At 42.9% G+C, this 19,352-nt stretch overlaps 1 protein-coding gene across 3 annotated transcripts in view; it reads right to left on the reverse strand.

Annotated features, from left to right (window-relative positions):
• The window catches only part of LOC149868435 (spindle assembly abnormal protein 6 homolog), a 51,278-nt gene extending 36,494 nt beyond the window's left edge, over nucleotides 1-14,784 (reverse strand). For all 3 annotated transcript variants that reach the window (XM_090038571.1, XM_090038572.1, XM_090038570.1), the window contains exons 1-3: nucleotides 13,687-14,784; nucleotides 2,338-2,398; nucleotides 1,889-1,968 (exon numbers count right to left, since the gene is read on the reverse strand). In XM_090038571.1, the coding sequence (XP_089894697.1) occupies nucleotides 1,889-1,968; nucleotides 2,338-2,398; nucleotides 13,687-13,751 (206 nt within the window). In that variant the 5' untranslated portion in view covers nucleotides 13,752-14,784. The remainder of the gene's footprint in view (nucleotides 1-1,888; nucleotides 1,969-2,337; nucleotides 2,399-13,686) is intronic.
• Nucleotides 14,785-19,352: the final 4,568 nt, after the last annotated feature.

Below are 19,352 nucleotides of genomic sequence, written 5' to 3' on the forward strand. Positions count from 1 at the left end.
TAAATCAACAGCCTTTAATATGTTGCACTGCCATTTACACATCGTACTCATTCAAGTAGAAAAGATAGGTATTAGTACAAGAATTGTAACATAACTGCTTAAAAAGGGAGGCAACTACCACCTGTATTGTAAGGGGGAAAAAAACCACTGGGCTAGAGAGAAATTAATTGTGGAATTCCTTAAGGGTTAGTTTTTGGGATCATCTAGTGGACAATCAGTCAGAGCATGCTAAGAATTTTTTTTTGATGAGATTACCAATTCCATCAGAAAAAAATTGAGATCATCAATAGAGAGGACTAAAACAAAACACTGGGGGGGGGGGATGAGGAAGACCTTTAAGGTAACATCCATAATTCCCCTCCCTTCATCCTTACTCCCATAACATATGTGCCAGGACTTGGCAAGTAAGCAGTGCAGATAGGCTACAGGAGTGCTCAGCCCATGTCACAATATCAAGTCACAGGAGTACAGGCATTACAACACTTCTTGAGAACTGAAACAACAGAAATGGATGGCATTTCAAAGGACAGAATGCAAAGTTATACACTTCATAACCAATATGAATTTCTGCCATAAATTAGGATCTCATCTAATGAAAGTGACAGAATAGAACAAATATAGGATGACTGTGAATGACCAACAGGAGGCAACTGCAATCCTTGGCCATAGCAGAAAGTGTGTTTTCAGTAGAGAAAGGTAGATATTAATGCGGTCACCCATGTTCATGAAAGATTAACTCAAAACATGGTTCAGTACAAAGAGAGGCTACTAGGATGAAAAGAGAAATAGAGAGGCCATCTCACAAGACCAAGAAATCTGGATTTACACTAGCAAAGGCCAAAATGGAATGCGATTGCTACCATATACAAGTGTATGGGGGAGGGGGGAGCCACGAAGCAGGAAAAAAAAACAAAAAACCAAAAAACACTATTTAGGCAAAAGGATAATGTTGGCACGTTCAGAGCCATATGGTGCACAGCCAGCCTGCTTAATTCATAGCAGACTGCAAACTGTAGACGGAGTCATACAGCCATTTGCTATAGCGATTACTTCAAAGCTTGATGCTTTTACATGCAGCCAAAGCACCATAGCAGTCCTGCAAAACTAACTGTGCTGCAGCTTTTACTTCAAAGGATGCTGCATCTATCAGCTGGAACACCTCGGTGGTGCCATGAAGCTACCTGCTGTGGCTGTCCAATACCCCTGGTTGGTTCAAAAATCCTCATCTTTGCATAAATAAAAGAACCTGATTCTAGAAATTATTCAGGTTCTACTGCCCCAGAATAAATGAGTACAAACGGACCATGAATAAGCCTAGGCTGGATATTAGGAAAAGATTCCTGAAGATCAAAGAAGGGAGGTCACAAAATTCCAAATTGCAGCAATGGGGCAAGAAACTCAACTGCCTTAAGATGGGAGTTTGATCAGTTTATGCAAGGTTGTGTGACAGTGTCCAATGATAGCAGGTGACTGGACATAATGACCTAAGGTCTCTCCCCATCCTGTGGCATTTAAATGCCACAACACTGCAGCTTTCATATGACCTGCAAAGGTTTATACAGCCTATATAAACCTCTCTATATAGGCTTATACTTGTATAAAAAAATTATACTTATATAAAAACCTCCTTGGGAGTCTCAGATCAGCAGAGACTCCCTGAAGAAGGGTGACTGTGCCTGAAAGCTTGTTAAGAGCTTTTTTCCAACTACTCAGTTGGTCTACTAAAAGATATCACATCTACTCAAAGAATCTTGCCTGCCTACAGCCTATCGGGGGAGGCAAAAACAGCAGAAAATATTTCACAACAATATTTACAACATAAACACCAAGTCCTGTTCAGCCTTAAGGGATGCGGGGGGGGGGGGGGCGGAATCAAAGAAATATTTACCTCTGAAAGTCTTCTTCCTCAATTACAAGAGAATACAAAAATAGCGGATCTGCATCATCTGTAACACGCACAGTAAGTTCCTGTCAAAAAGCAGAATTGTATTAACCATTACTTGCCGGGTTTGGGCGGCAAGCGGTATCCCACTAGACCAGCCCTGTATGCTGGCTCTAGGGCCATCTGGACCAGGCTACACTGGAGCCAGTATGCAGGGCCAGTCTGGCGGGCCACCTCATGCACCATACACCGCATACTGGCCTCCTGTATTGCATACAGCATGCATGGCCAGTCCAGCCCATGCACCACATGCAGCAAAATTTCTCACAGTAATACATAGTCTTAAGGAGATGAGTCCAAAAGCCTATGTCATCACATGAAGATGTTTTACTTTCTATTCAGCAGACAAAAGTGGAAACTTATGAGATGCATAGCTTGTTTAAATCAAAACATACCTGCTTATGGACAGGACTTGATGATGTACAAGTTTCAACAGTAAGCCTTATATGAACTCTCCTGGAATATAAGAGATTCACACACACGAGTCAGTTCATCAAGAGCTATGGATTAACCTTGTATTTAAACAAGTCAAAAAGCACTTGAAACTAGTGTAAGAGATACGCTGCAACTTCTACCAGGAATGTTCAAGCTATTATTCCTTTTTTATGAAATATACCCATATAAAATTATGAAAATTCTTAGAAGAAACTTCTAGGAGACCAAAGAATCCTACTTTGCTCAACATTTCTGCTTTATCCTGGAGTTCTTAGAATTTTTTAGTGCTAGTCACATCAGCTCCTATGCTGAAGACTCATCAACCATTACAACTTTTTCTGTAAGTTCAAAAATGAAATGGAACACAATGTTCCAGCATTGTCAGTGTATTTTATGACGACTCAGTAAGTTTATAAAAAAAGTCTTGAAATAAAATCTCAGAAGGTATTTTTACCTTGGGGGCAGGGGGAAATTTCTCTGAAAATTGATCATTAGCACTTACAGCGGACTGGAGGGTCCCTAAGGGGAATGGCTCTTCCATTATGCAGTCACAGAAGCAACTGCTGTAGATCTTTCAGAAAGATTAAAAATTCTTTGGTGTGCTCTCTAAATACTGTGGATGCTTCACCATTAGGCAGGGTAGATTTGCACCTTATAAGCCAAATAAAATTTAGAGGGCATTTTTACACATGCTGTGGGATGCAGCACCCGGTGCTTTAATTAGTGAGTTGCTTCAATTAAAAGCACCTGCATGTCACATGCATCAGCATCCCTGTGCTGAAAAAATGGTGGTGGGGTGCTTTGAACTAAAGCTCATCAAAAGTGTTTTATTTGCCTTGCCGCCATGTTTTCAGCATAGAGATGTGCCGATACATGTGACGCGGAAGGCTGCCAAAGCACATTAATTTCCATGCTCCAGCTAAATTTCCACCACTTCAGAGCAAACATGTATAGGAGCCCAGTGTTGCCTCTGTGCTCTTCCAGCACCTTGTCTCTGACCCAGGCTGCCCTGCAGCTGTTGCAATATGGGCAGACCAAAGGAACGAGCCCCATTCCACCAAAATGTAGACAGCCACCTTCTACAGCAAAAGGAGCTAGTGCCTGAGCCCAATTCCAGAGAGAGAACCCCAGGCTCAAGATGCCTGAGAGCTTATGCAATGCAGGGGTGCAAAACAGACCAGGGCTTGCTGCTTTAGGGTAGCCCCATCCTACTTTGGGGGACTTGAGTGCAGGACAGGGACACTTCAAACCCTACCCCCTGTAACTGGACATGCTTGCTCCCTGCCAGTCAGGTCTGCCTTTGCCTACCCGCTCCTCACATGAGGGTGCAATGAGGAGTCCCATCTCCCAAGTGACATAGCTAAGTGTTTCCATTAGCAAAGGTCCAAGTGGGTAACAGCAGCAGAAGCAGGGTTGCCAACAGTCCATACATTTTACTGACATCAACATATCATTATGGACTTTATGATTAAGGGGTTTTGGATTGTCCATAACTTTACGAACACAGCTGGCAACCCTGGTTTACAGGAACAGTTTAGGCACCTAAACAAACTACATGTACATGTTTTCAAAAGAGCTCAATTCCCAATATACTGGAAACTTTAAAATATAACCAAAATAGGATCTGATCTCTTCTAGAAGTTCTGGCCCTAGCATATGGTTGGCTCTAACTAGCTGAGACCCCTGCAACACATTAAACTTAAGGAGTGATTAATCAGTCAATTATATCTTAAGTCGTAACCCAGCCACATATTCAGCCAGTTAATAGCATGATTAAGTGAGGAAAAAGCCAAAAAGTTACTCCAATCAAAGTGTGCAATGTAACTTTCTGACTGATTCTTATGCCATTAACTCAATGTGTGGCCAGGTTCACCCCTGTGTCTTAGAGCCCCTTCCACTGAGGACACCCAGCTGTAGGGATGCACCATGCACCCCATGGCTGGGAACCTGGGTCAGCTGATGGGACTCCCAACTGCTGGAGTGCATGGTGTGCCCCCACCATCAGTTCAAGAGGCTCCCAACCACAGGAGCCTGCTACTGGCCAGTGCAGGGGGAGCCAGGACTGGAATCATGATCCCAGGCTCCCCTTGCACCAGTAGTAAGGTGTGATGGGATCTGATGTGTAAGCCCACAATCACACCTCCTGCCACATCCATGTGTCATGGCAGGAAACATGAGTGTGTGGGTCATGCATCAGATCCCACCATGCCATATCTGCATGTCTAGAGGGGCATTAAAGCTAATCAAAACCAGGAAAAAATACATGTACCCTTAACGAACACCTTACATCACTATCATAAGTTGTTCTCAAGAATTCAGGGACACACAGGAAAAAGGGATTAGACAATTAAGGGGTACAGGTAAAACTTAACAAAGCTAGCAAGACCAAGAATCCTGGTCAAGGTCAGACAGAGCAACTAAAGCAACTCCAGTGAGCACAAAGGGAGACCAACAAGACTGTTGTTGTTTAATAAAACTGTCAAGGAAAAATAACACTGCTCTTGCCACAAAAAATATTTTCCCATTGTACAAGTCAAATTACATCCCCCATTAACTTACAGCCATAGCAATTAGCAGGTTATGATGCCCTGCCCTCCTACAATAGCAACATAAATTCCTCAAAGCTGCATGTACAAATTCTTAAGTTTCCAAGCAAACAGTGATAGCTTTGCAGTAAGTCAGAACCATTTAGCAATCAAAGTCAGCTGCTTTAACCAAGGTGGTCTGCTGAGAGTTCAGGGACATTTAGAAGCTCCAGCAGGCTGACTGTATTTAACCAAAATGTGCAAAAAGAAGTGGAAATTATGTATTAGCAAAGTGGTAGCCAGCCCATGCAAAGGGGAAATTTCACCCTGGTCCCCAGAGATACAGCACTTTAAAACTTCTTAAAACCCCATGTAGAGTAAAGAGACAGAAGCCCATAGGATATTTAAAACACTAGCAAAATATCTGCATCTCTTATGGGCTTCAAAAGAAGCTGAATATATTCAAGGTGTTTTAACAAATGGGGGAGTAATGGAGTGACTTAACGTGCCGGAGGAAGAGTGAAGTGCTCATTCAACTTGAGAGTTCATCTACTCATTTGGCTACTAATTAAACACAATACCTTAGAAACAGCATCTAATCTAATTTGTCAAGCTCTCTTATTTTAGAAATTACTTCTGGGAGAGAAAAAACAACCCACACAATCCACATTTGAATTTGAAAAGTTATAAGGGGCATGGGGAGAGGAGGGCTGCTTCAGGTATAAGTAAAAAACTCTTTACAATCTGAAATGAATCATTCCTCACAGTTCATTCTTATCCTTAGGTGCTATGGCCTAGTCATTGATGCAGTTTTCACTCTATATGTGGTACGTCTTAAGTTTGTGTACGTTTTCACAAATATAGATGGGTATTAAAATGCAGGCAAGTTTTTAGCCTTAAGATTAGTTAATGCAAAAGAGATGAACTCCAAGCAATTAGATGTACCCGCACCCCAATACTCCCATAACTTCAAAAATAAGATTCTCAGAAACCTTATCTCCATTGGGAAATGGTCACTAATCCTCAGAGCATGAACTGCATGGAAATCAATCATTGCCCTACTGCCTGATCGCTTACATTCTAATAAGCTTTTTAAATCTAAATCACAGTAAGAATATATTAAAAAAGACTGAAGTTTATTTTACTAATCTCCAGGAGCAGTAATGCTTGTTGAAAAAAGAACTCATAATTCTGTACTGTAACAAATAAGTGGGACATCTAGCAGTCTTACCAAAACCTTAAAACACAAGTACAATTTACCTAGATCAGTGGGAGCCAACTTTTGTGGCAGGTGTACCACAACTTATCCCCACATCCTCCTGAAGTCTCATCCCCACCCTCCCCCCCAACCACCACCAGCCCAATCAGATGCTCTGCTCTCTTTCCTATGCTGCCTGCCTGCCTGATCTGGTACTTTGTTTTCTGCCCCCTGCCTTCTCTCCCCAACCTGCTATGTGCCACTTGCGGCACTTCTGCTGCAGGTTGGCCATCCCTGACTTAGGCAGGATGCTTGCTAAGAACTTTTTTCCAACTACTCAGTTAGCCTAATAAAATACCCATAGAACCATGCCTGCCTATGTCCTTAGACCAACATGGCTACAACCAAAATCCCTAACCTAGACACACAGCCTCCACAATCACCACCATCAGCGACCTTTACCAGCACATCTGTCAGACTGAGGTGGAAATCTTTCTGATTGGTTCTGTACTTACAGCCAGACTGTGCTCATTCATTGCTCAAGCAAATTCCTTTTAATAGGAGCATGTTGCAAACCTTAACACACACACACACACACACACACACACACACTATTGCTACAGTAAAAATACAATGGAACCTTGTTAGCTTCAAAAAGAAGCCCTCTAATTCAGGGCTGAGGCACATAAGGCAGTTTGAGGAAACATACACACTTACTGACAAGGGCGTATTTTACGTCTGTATGCACGCTAAGGAAAGGGGGGAGGAGGGAAGAGGTAGGATGTTGTTCAATTAAAAATAAGGAATTCAGTGCCCAAAAACATCAGTACACAACAACAACAACAAAATCAACTAAAGTGAGAGATACAATGGTATCCCATGTCAAAAAAGATATACAGAGGAATCAAAAAGTCATCTCCAGGGTCAAGTCCTATTGCTTATTGCAGGCTACCAATTTAGTTTTCAGATGGGAGTTTCTGCATGGAACTTGAACCTTAACACTAGTGCAATTTTCAGTTGCCTTAAAGTTTTTCATTTAGAAGATTTGCTCTGACAGTGAGAAACCTTCTAAATTCCCAGTCTAAATGTGTTAATGGACAGCTTATGCCTTCTTGTTCTGATATTTATTGGGTTTAAACAACTTTCTGAAATGCATATGAAGCATCAGTCATCTGGATACGCACAGGCATTCACACTTCATTTTTAGAAACAGAAAGCAAATAAAATGATCTGTATGTGTTCTGATGTTGGCTGCTTCCTCTCTCAGAAAGTATGAAAATCAGGCACCCAATCTTCTCCTTTCTCTGGAGAGAGTTGGATTCTTCGTACTTTTAAAGAGGTAGCTCCAGCACCCTGTCCAATATGCCCAGCCCACAGTAGTACAGGTTACATTGCACAAGGCTGTGCCCACACTAAAATCAAGTGCCCATTTAACTACTCAATTACTGCTCAAATTATTCATTGACAGGTGCTGGACTACTTTGAGTGAATAAGAAAACCTATATAAAAACAATTCTAATTAACTGCCTACAAGCTGCCATTTCACCACCATTTCTGCATCTAGACATTGAATTCCAATACATACACATTTATCAGAACGAACAAACAACTCTTGTCTAGGGAGTTGTCAGAGCCGTAAATCTGCTCTGGGTTTTGTTCTTAAGACGAAGCTCAAAGGTAATTTCAAACTACACAATACTCAAGAAATAAAATAGCATGTTATTTGGGGAAGGACAAGGAAAAAGCATGACTACTGTGGAATATGATGATCTTTGACAAAGATTAATTCTGAATGACATATTCCACGTTGCATCAGCATAAAGCAATTCATCTAAACTTGCATTAAGATTTTTCTTCTATTTTTCATTTATAAAAGGTATTTCTACTAGTAGATAAAACTGATAAGAATTGTGCTCAAACCTTTAGAAAGCATTTCATAAGGCTCCAGACTTCTACAGTGTAGAACAGATGTAAAATTATAAGTGCAAAGTAAATAAAGTAAGGATTTGACATTTCCCTGCATTGTATGGGAACAGGAAAGCAGCAGAGGACTTGCCCCCAAATTCTAGTCAAACCTTGGAACTAAGTGGGTTTTTTGTAGTGTTGTGTTTGAGAGTCTGAAAGGAGGAGGTGAGGAATCCTTAGGTGCACAGAATGATAGTGTAAACTCATTCTTGACACTGTTTTTATGATCTTAGTATGCACAGATAGTTGTAGATTTCAGTTCTTTCAATATATAACAGCAGAATACAAGGACCCACTAAAGAAGCTTCTGGTTCTACACCAGAATAGAAAGCAGTCCTCATTCTCCAACCTTTAAAGTATAAAACAACAAAGTGGATTACAAAAGGAAGAAGCAATAGCCACAGAGTCTCCAAAAGTTATAATGTGGGGTCTACAAGGATTCTGAAGGAAGTAAAAAGAGATCAATCTTTGGTGCAAATTTAGATAAGCATTTGACTACCATTTCTAAGACTTAGTCCATCCAGAATTCATAATGCTCAAACAGCATCGTCATTGGACCTATTCTACACATAACAATTCAAATGAAGAAAAACCCTTTATTATCTTGCACTTTGCATAACTAAAAGGTCCTTCAGATGCACATAAGTAATCCATTAAAAAACAAAACAAACAAACAAAAAACACTATGTTGTTTCCCAGCAATCCATCTGGAAGTTTTTTCTCCCCCAAAGTCACCTCAATATTTACCTATAATCCTAAAGACACCTCAAATTTGTTTCTTGGTCTTTGAATTCATTATTTCTTTTAATCTCATGGAAAGAAATAATGGAAAAGTTGGAGAGTTAAAAAACAAAACAAAACGGATAAGCTAACCTACTGCATGCATTTGATTACAGCATCATACTTATACCTAATACAAGACTATACTTCAGCGTTTACAGCTAACACAAGTATTGGCCTAGCTGTTTTTATGTCATCCAAGAGCTATTGCTAAACTTTGTTTTTGTTGCGTGAATGGGTGAAAAAGGAATCCACGGCTAGAAAGACTTGAAGCTAAAATTTGCATTTTTGGAAGAAATGCGCATGTAAAAAAGGCAGCAGATGGGTAGGTGGGAGGATTCTGCCAGATTGGCCTAGAGACCCACATCCTCCTTTTAAAGTAAAGACAAGTAAGAGATGCAACAAGTAAAAGCACACCCACATTGACCACTCATTGCAGAAATTCAGTGTTCCATCCAATGTTTGCTTTGCCAAGGTTTTCTTTTTGAAAGATACAAGTTAATGCCAACTATAAAGACAGTATTTTTTTTTTTTTTTTTTTTTTTTTTTAAATGTGGACACCTATTCACTGAAGTCAATTCAAATGGACCTAAATTTAACACAAACACTTTAATGGGGCACATTCAGCCAGAGAACCTAAAAGCCTACTCCTAATACTTTGAAATGCACTATTAGTGCCTTATGCCATTCCTTTCTAAAAACCCTTTCTTAAAATTCACAGTTTCAACTGCTTACCAACCACTCTTCATTAACCAAGGGTGATAGCAAAGCTGATGCTTCAACGAAATCCAGAGATCACACAGTGGTGAGAAGCCCACAACTACCAAAACCATATGCTTGACTTGCCACCAAATTACTACCACAGCAGAAATCTGGTTTTAAACAAGCATTGTAGTCAAGAGCCATACAAACCTTTTTACACAGGATGTCATGACACACCTCAGTCCAGGCCTGAAACATTACTATTAGGTTTACCATGACACCATTACAGCAAACTTATTTCTAGCAAGCTGTTTCTACTTTTCTCTACTGCACCCTTCTGTCTAGATCAGACACATATCAAAGAAACCTGAAATCCATTATTTTTATGACAACACTGGTGCTGAGAAACATAGAATTAAAGTTGACAGTCAGGAAAACAATGGAGAACACAAAAAGAAAAATCAACCCATACCTAAGTTTTTGTTGGGGGTTTAAGCTCTCAGCGTCTCCTTCCCTAATAATCTACTATTTTACAGAGTGTAAATTATGTGGTGGATTTGTAATATGCACAAGTGATGATGAGGAAGAATCTCAAGTAATTTTTGTATGGGATTTAAGATTATGATTCCAGTACAGCTCTCCAGCACTCATCCCACATTATTGTTCTCTCAGGCTATATCATGCTTAATTGGGAGACCTATGTGAAATACTTCAATTCTGCAAGAACTAGAGTTGGTGACCCAGTAGGTTTCACTCTTGTATTTATTTACTATCGAGTCTTCTGGTCAACAAAGTGAGGAATCAGGGAGATCCTGAAGATGCCATCTTTTAGAGCAGAGGTAGCCAACCTTCAACATGGGTGTCACAAATGGCACAAACAATCTCTGTGCATGGCACATGGGAGACTGGGAAAGGGACAGGTAGCAGAGCAGCAGATCGGGCAGAAAGCAGCACAGCAAATCAAGCAGGGGGAAGAGATCAAAGTAGCACCTGGAGAGGGTGCAGGGCTGATTCATGGCACATCTGCCAAAAAGGTTGGCCCTCCATTTTTTTAGATGAAATCTAACAGACAGGATGGGTGCTTGCAGATGTAAAAAAAATGGCACTTTAAATTCAGCACGTTCCTGCACCTAGCCCCACGTATGCCCAGAAGGGGCAGCGCATTAGTTGTACCCGACTCACCTGATATCTTTAAAAATCAGAAACTTTAGTGGGGCTTTTTTGGTAGTTCTACCTAATAGCTGATTGAATCAGCTTAATTAAAGAGTGCCCAAAAAGCCCCACTGAAGCACGTGATCTTTACAGACACTCCAGAGTTGGACTGAAGTATCATGCTAATGCTTCTGGTAAAGCACATTTTTTTGGTTTGGGGGCTTTTAAGTATCAGCAAGCAGCAGATGTGGCCACATGTGAGAAAAGATGTTCCTGTGATACCTTTTGGAAATGCCTGGTGACTAGCATAAAAAGAATTAAACCTGGATCATTGTGCCTGTCCAAAATGCCTTTTGTATGTTCAGCTGCATACATTATTCTTTACATCCTCTTAAGTATATATCCTATTAGTTTAAGAGTTGCTATGTTTCACTCCAGCTGTAACAATATTTCAGGGTCTGGTTAAACTATTCCAGCACACAGCATGCTCTGGGATCATTGGGGATAAAATGTGCTATATACATTTAATACAGTGCAATGATTAGATAGGAAACATTATTGCACTAGCGGCACGCTTAGTCAACCAAGTTACAGAGACATAAAAGAGAAAGGAGGCACAAAGTTAATTCCCAAGGTCTGCATATAATGTTTCTGTGTAAAGCATTGGTAACTAGAGCACCAACACCTGTTCTACAGCTAACATGTGCCAAATAACAATTCCACCAACTGCTTCAGGGGAAGTTTCAGCATAATATTGGGTTCCTACCACCAGTTAGTTAGACAGATGGCTAAAGATTTTATAATTTAATTTATAAGACAGACTATCAGTAGAACAGATTGATAAAAGGAATATTAACAGCCTTTAGGTTTTTTTGAAGCAACTAGGGGAAAGGAGGGTATACAAAAAGCAGAAAAGGCTGAAATACAGTATATCCAGACAAGAGGTATGAATCCCCAGCAAGTACTTTCTATTGTTGCCCATGGACAGGAAGGTCTGGATCTCCTTGCTCGCTGTGTCACAATCTAACAAAGGGCAGATCCAGCAACAACCATGTTAAGCCAAGCTCAAAGCAGTAAACTTTAGAAGCAGCGGCTGTGGCACCAAGCCTCCCAAACAGGGGAAACAAGAAAGATTATTGCCTCTCAAGCCAGAAGCTCTCAAGACTTGTCCTTTAGAAAGAAAAGTGCAAAGCCTACTTGGGACTTAGTAAACTGACTCACAGAAGCACCACCTGTCATTGCCTAACAATCTGCAGAACTGCTAATCCTCCCAATTTTATTATAAATGTCATATTTCATAGGGTTTGATTTTTTTAATCCCCATTTCTTGAAATCATGTGTTATACACAAGTTTCAGCTTTTCTAAAAAAAGTTTCTAGACCCCCTGATGGTTGCTGAGAGAAATGTCAACCCTAAAACACTTCCAAGAAAGGAGGGCAGCACAGATACAAAGCAAGCAAAAATTACCATTAAAAAACCTTGCTGATGTTTGAAACCAATTTCAGAATCTGCATGAGGCTTCACTTGGGAGGTCTGATCCTTTTCCTCTGGAGATACTTAACTGTCAAAAATGTGTCCGTCTGTTACAAAGCCTGGGAGGCTCTGATGTCTTGCTTGAACGCATCCAGGTGACTGTCAGGTTGTTTCAAGTGGAGGCAAAAATGCCTTTTGAAGGCTGCAGGCAGATGTTCAACTTGGGCCATACAGCTGCTGCAAGGAGGCTAAAGAGCCCCAAGCAGCTGAAGGTGGGGTGGATTCAGACCCACAGGGCTAGCTACCTACTTCCCCCAGCAGCATGTATGCCAGACAGGAACAGACACAACCTGAAAGCAATTTCAGGCCAGGTTTCCGAAAAACAAAGCAGCTGGGGGGGAGGGAGAGCAATCCATGGGCATGAACCCCAGGGAAAGCTCCAAATATTGTGCTACGGAAAACAATGAGATGGGCTGACAACAATATATATTTTCACAGCCAACATCCTCTCAACAGAAGTGTGCTTTTTCAGTATTTTTTGCTGGATACAAGTTTCACCCACATACATGGACATCATGCAGAATCATAGAAAATTAGGCTTGTAGGGGACCTCAGAAGGTCATCTAGTCCAACCCCCTGCTCAAATCATCCCTGCCAGGGCTTTGTCAAGTCAGGCCTTAAAAACCTTCAACGATAGAGACTCCAACACCTCTCTAGGTAACTCATTCCAGTGCTTCACCACCCTCCTAGTGAGAAAGTTTTTCCTAATATCCAATCTAAACCTCCCTTGCTGCAACTTGAATTTCATCTCACAGACTAGTCTGCCCACTCAGAAAAACCTGCCATTCTTCAACTCTTTGTGACATGCTGGGGGGGCCCTTCAAAACTGTGCCTGACCCAACTGCGAGAAATTCGCTTCTTTATTGACACATTCAGCAGCAAAGTGAACAAGCTGTTGAGCGGTCACAGCTCAGGGTTTCTGGGTCTCCATACACAGGAACATAACACATATCCATGCACACGGGCATAAATTTCACCCACATACATGGACATAACGCACATCCATGCACATGGGCATACATTATGACTGTGTACGTGGGTGAAATTTATGCCCATGCACATGGATATACATTTCATCCATGTACCAGCTGAAAATTATATTCATGCACCTGGATATCAAATTTCACCCATTAGTATGCCAAGATTTTTAAATGATTTTACTTTTGTTTTGTTACCTGTCATCTTTTCCCCCCTTCTGGGGCGATCCTCTACCCCCGCCCCCCTTTTGCTGCCAGCTGTGCTGGTCACCTGAGAGTTAACCTTTATTTAAAGGCTGAAAGAAAACCCCTCAAGGGCGAGCAGATGCAGGATGCCAAGAAGAGGGGAACAAGGCGGAGGGAGAGCTACTGCCGGCATCCCCCACCCCAGGGGCTGCCCAGCTGCGTTGCCTTCAGCATCTGGAGGAGGCGCCGGCAGCTGCCGGGGCTGGCCCGCGCCCGGGGCCGGGCACTCACCGCTCCTGACCATCCCCGCGCCGGACAGCGGCCGCCGCGCGCTTGCAGAAGAGCGCCTGCGCCATGCTGCGGCGGGTGCCAGCCGGGCCCGCGCTACGTAGCCCCGCGGAGCCCCACAGCGCCTGCGCGCTGCCCAGGTGCGAGCTGCTGCTCCAGGTTCCCGCCCCGCCGCGCGCTCCCAGGCTCGCGCGGGGCTGCAGGAAGCGGCCTCTGCTTTCGCCGTCGCGCAGAGGCGGTCCTGCTCGTGGCCGCGAGGGGTTGCCCCTTGCCTCTGCGCTGCTCTGCGTTGGGGCCGTCCCTTGCCAGGTGTAATCATGTTGCCGGGTTTCTGGTCGTAGCCTTGGTGGTCCAAGGACACAGGCAGGTGCGGTTCTTCAGTATCCTTTCTTAGAGCAGCTGCCTACAGGCAGTCTTACAACGTTTGGCACTTACAAGGTTTATAAATGGACACCCTGTTTCAACTTTACGATGTCAGTTTCGACTAGACCTTGCTTGATCCAATGCAGGGCTGCGCCAGTGAACAAGTGAACGTCTCCCTGGGGAACATCTGTCCAAACTTCCTTGGACACTTTATTTTCTCTGGGAAAAACCTGCAGCCAAGACTCCTGAGAAGACTCCAGCCAAGAGCCTTTCAAAAAGTCCAGCAAAGTCACCTCAAAGAAGTCCTTCCAAATCAATGATTGCTATTTATGATATAAATACATTAATGTAGGTATATTACTCATTTATAATTGATCGAGTACAAAATTCTGGGTGGGGGGTTTTGTGAAAATAGGGTATTGGGCCTTGGTTCAAGAACCAATCCCCCATTTATAACATTGTTTCTTATGAGAAAATTGGTTCCAAGTTGCAACGTTTTGACTTCAGGCGTGGTTGTCAGGAACCAATTGTGTCATAAGTCCGAGGGCAGCCTGTACTTGGAAGAAAGGTGTCAGCAAGCTTTCGGGCATAGCAGACCAACAGGGGAAGGGTTCATGGCCCCCAGGCACCAGCCTGGGGAGGGGTCACCAGCTGGCCCCTTCAGAGTTCTTACTGTGCAGCGTAACTTTAAGCATAGGCAACTGGTGCCTCGAGTTGGGGGGGGAGGTGGGCACATGCCCCCTGACACCAGTCAGCAACCGGGGGGTGGGGGGTAAGAGTCGGTGATCTCACTCACCAAAAAGCAACCGTACCGCTTCTGAAAATGGCACAGCTGCTTTTGCTGGCAGCCCTGCTCCCTGGCTGGTGCTCTCATGGGGGGCACTGGCACTCCTGCCTGCTCCCCTGCCCTTCACCTAAACACGGAAGCCTGATGGGGTGCACCAGCACTCTCAGGGGGTGCATGTGCACTCCCTATGCATCACCACTGACTTTAAGTATTTCTATGAGACGAAATGTGGGGGAGTTGCAAATGTAAGCATTGGCCTGGGCGCTGAACCCACAGTACAACACTGCTTTCAGGTGCTATCACCCTTTTTCAGGCATAGGAAGTCTGCTGTTCTGAGACTCCAAGAAATGAGAGAAGCTAAAAGTGTGATAGGATGCCAGTGAGAATGTCTCAACCTATTCTATTTCTACCTACTTACATTTGCTGTCAGCGCTTTCTTATGACTGCTTGCCTCGAAATAAATGCTTTAACTTTGATGCACCATTCTCACTCACTCACTGAGCAATATAGAGTAAAGGAAGAAGGCTTATTTGCATATTTTCCAGTGTAGGGTAGTTTTTTCAGCAAATATAATAATTTTGAGCTTCCAATACAATAATTTCACATGTAAGACCTCACAACGCTGCCCACTGCAGCCTTGAGGCCTGAACACAAAGTGCTGCTGGAATAGACAACCCAGGCTCTCCCCTGCTGCTCCCCTCCAGCCATGGGAGCTTCCAGGAGGACTCCCCCGTTAGTCCCCATCAGGCACTGCCCACTGTTCCACTGGGGGAAATGTAGAGTAAGCTCCCAAGTTAAAACAGGCTCCGAAGTCTTAGCTCCAGTCTACCGTCAGACCAAGCCAGTGGTGCTCAACCTTTTCGGTCCAGAAATTTGGCAGCTGGGAAGCAGTGCCACCACTCTCCCACTATCAAATTGCTGGAGTCACAGGGAGTGCTGTAGGCCAGATGATACAAGCTGGAGTTGGCCCACAGGCTGGGAGTTGAGCACTCCTGGACTAGGGGACAAGTCTGATTGGATTTATCTCCGTTAAGGTCCAGACAGTGCTTAATTGCCATCCCTCAGAAATGTCATAAGCAGGAGAGAAAAATGTATGATACTGCCCAGGCCAGATCGAGCCCCATACACCAGGATTTGGCTAGGATCAGGACCTGGACCACCCCCTTCTGTCGTCCATACCCAAATTGGGGCCTAGCACCACCCCCAGCTCTGGGGTGCCCAAACCAGTTTGTAGGGCTTGGGGCTCCATGCAGGTCTGGAAATTTGGCAGCTGGGAAGCAATGCCACCACCCTCCCACCATCAAATTGCTAGTCACAGGAAGCCCTGCAGGCCAGATGATACAAGCTGGATTTGGCCCACAGGCTGGGGCTTGAGCATCCCTAGACTAGGGAACAAGTCTGTTTGGATTTATCTCCCTGAGGGTGTAGACAGTGCTGTATTGCCATTCCTCAGAAATGTCTTAAGCAGGAGAGGAAAATTTGTGATACTGCACACTTTTTCTGCTGCTATTTAGCTGATCCTGTGAGCAATGCTGAGATGGCTAAAACAGGGTAAGTTTAAACCCACCGCAGCTTTTCAGTGGGAACAATAGCAGGGGCAGGCTTGTGTGTTCTTTACTATCTTGAAAGAGAGTCCAGAAGTATAGAAAATAGGAGAGAGAGAGAGAGAGATTGGTAACAGATACTTTTTAACTGAACTTGCCAATCCTGGTGCACTTGCCAATCCCGGCGCACTGAGACTGGCACCTGGTTGCTGTTGGAGCTAGGCTCCATAAGCCAAACACCCAGGGCATATCTAAGTGTGCAATTAATGCAACTGAATCTACTCTCACACAACTTATGTTGGAGTAAACTAATCCAGGCTCTGAATGTGCGCCATGTGATAGAAGCAAACTGAGCCCAGGTACAGCAATTTAGGCTGAGCAGCAGGCAGGAGCCTGGCTCCCTGTTGGCTGGGCTGGCCAAGTGCAGTTTGTGATCGTGTCACTGTCTACACGTCTGTTTAATCGTAGTTATTTATTCCAAGGTAGGATAGTACTTGTGTCCGATGGGACTATCCTATGCCAGGGTAAGTTACTCTATTGTACCCAAATTGTGGTGTACGTGTAGACAGTGACGCTTTACTGTGGAGCAAGTTAGTCTACTCCGCCATAAAGCTTACGTAGATGCACCCCTAGAGAACAAATCTAGTCTCTGTGCTGGCACAGGGGGTGAGGGGGAGTTTGGGGGGAGAAGTCCTAATGTAAACTAAAGCAGTAGTACCACAACAAATACATAGTTGGCATGAAGAAGTCAGCTCTATGTAGTTCATAAAATATGTAGTACTGATCTTGCCAAGGCAAGACCAAGCAGTCCAGCTGGGACAGCACCTTTTCATACAGTTTGGCCCAAAGCCTAGTATTTACTGAGTCTATTGGTAAGATTCTAGGTTAGCACAAAACCTAAGAAACCCACAGAGGAATAAGGACATTGCAGTTTGGCCCATTTAAAAAAAAATCTCTAAATTACAAAAGAATACAAGCTTAAGAAAAGAGTAAAACAAAACAGAAAAATATCGATTCAGTATGCCATGGGAGACTGCCATTCACAAAGATTTCTGATAGTAAGTAAAGCTTAATAATCTGTGCAGTAAAGAAGGTGATCTACATCATTAGTTTCTGCAGAATCTAAGATTAATTTAAAATAAAAAATCAGTTTCTGGTCATTATGGTTATAAAGATAACCATGGATGAATAGAGAGTAGCTGATACACTATTATCTCCCTTAGGATACAGACAATGTTCTATCGCTACTCCTCAGAATTTTTCTGAACAGGAGAGGAAAATTTGTGGTACTGCACAGTTTTGCTGCTGCTATTTAGCTGATCTGGTGAGCAATACAGGAAACCTGCGCTATTTGGGGGTTTGGCATTCGCAATTTTGACTATTTGGGGTGCCACACCAATCCCCACTCTCTCCCTGGTGGCAGGATGATGACACTGTTACAGTGCCAGTAGCACCTGTGGGAGCTCCGCATTTGGCACCGCCGTGCTCCCGCTGCCGCCACCACACTCCCACCGCTCCCAGTGCAGCCGTGCCTTCCAAGCTGCTGGGGGCACATGCTATTCATAGCATATTTACGGATTTCACCATTTGCAAGGATCTCTGGAACGTACCCCCCCCCCCCCCGCAAATGGCATGGGTCTCCTGTATTAACATAGCCTAGAGCTGGGTCGGTTTAAACTTACTGCAGCTTTTCAGTGGGAACAGTAGCAAGGGTAGGCTTATGAGTTATTCATTATCTTTAATGAGAATCCAGAAGTAAATGAAACAGGAGAAAGAGGGTGAGTAATAGATACTTCTTCATTTGTCATAGCAATAGGAAGGGTCTGGAGAAGTAGAACATACAGAAAGCCTCTAGCAGTTAGAGTAGGTAGGAAAAACTTAATGTTTGCAGTTGGCATGAAAAATTAAGGACCAATGCAGGGCCCAGGTTAGGAAACTGATGCAAATCTAGTACCTTCCCCATATTCGTGTCTGCCCAATGTGAACAGGGATTTACTCCTCTGTTGAGGCATTTAGTAAAATGTTATGCCTTTATATTAAGTTATTAAAATACAAAGAAGCCTTACCTTGCGAAGTCATCTCAGTTTTAGTAGTACATTCTGGGTACATGCTTCTTAAAAATGTCAATTTTAGGCTATTCACACCTAAATTTGCAAAAGCAGGTACCAACTTTAGGCACAAATAGCAAAAGTGCATCAATGCACATGTAGCCATGTTGAAATGCATTAACACTATATATAGAGTGACTTGGGACTAACTTTAGTCCCATGTCAGTCTGCACACATGGCATTAATGCACTTTAATGCATGCATATGTAGACACAAGCCTAAATTGCCTTAATGAGCATTAAGGTAATGCACATTAAATTTAGGCGTGCCTAAATGCAGATGTAGACACAACCTCTGTGTATTATTTTCTATTTCATAACAACAAAGAATAATTGCCTCTATCACCTGAGAGTCTTCAAATGTGAAAATACATTGATTTTAGAACAATCTATTTAACAAGGATAAAGCAATACAAATATGTGTTTGCTGAAAACAGGCATTGTACAATTGTACTTTACAAGAAATCAGTAAACACGAGAGAGATGACATAGTATTTCTGTGTTTTAGGATGTTGTATTCAAGACTATATAAACTGAACACAGCTCTATTCCCAATTTCCAATATCATGCAGTTTCCTCTGCAGGATGCTGTTTAGTGGTGGACCTATTTAATCCATATATAACCCAAATGCATAGTCATAGGACTGTACTGTGTTTAAAGCATAATACATTGTTTTATTAGTGCACCAGATTATTGATGAAAGGTATTTCACATAATATATGTAAACTACTGCTTCAACCTATAACAGCTCAATTTGAGCTGATCTATGTCAGTGTGACCACTATCATGAAGTAAAACAATTTAATTTTGGAAAACTTTAAAAAGTGTTCTTGGAAGTGTAATAAATACAATTTTAGTCCTCCGACT

The sequence above is a fragment of the Crocodylus siamensis genome, chromosome 3 (genome assembly GCF_052110815.1).
Source record: "Crocodylus siamensis isolate JL-2025a chromosome 3, ASM5211081v1, whole genome shotgun sequence".
In the NCBI taxonomy this organism is placed as follows: domain Eukaryota; kingdom Metazoa; phylum Chordata; order Crocodylia; family Crocodylidae; genus Crocodylus; species Crocodylus siamensis.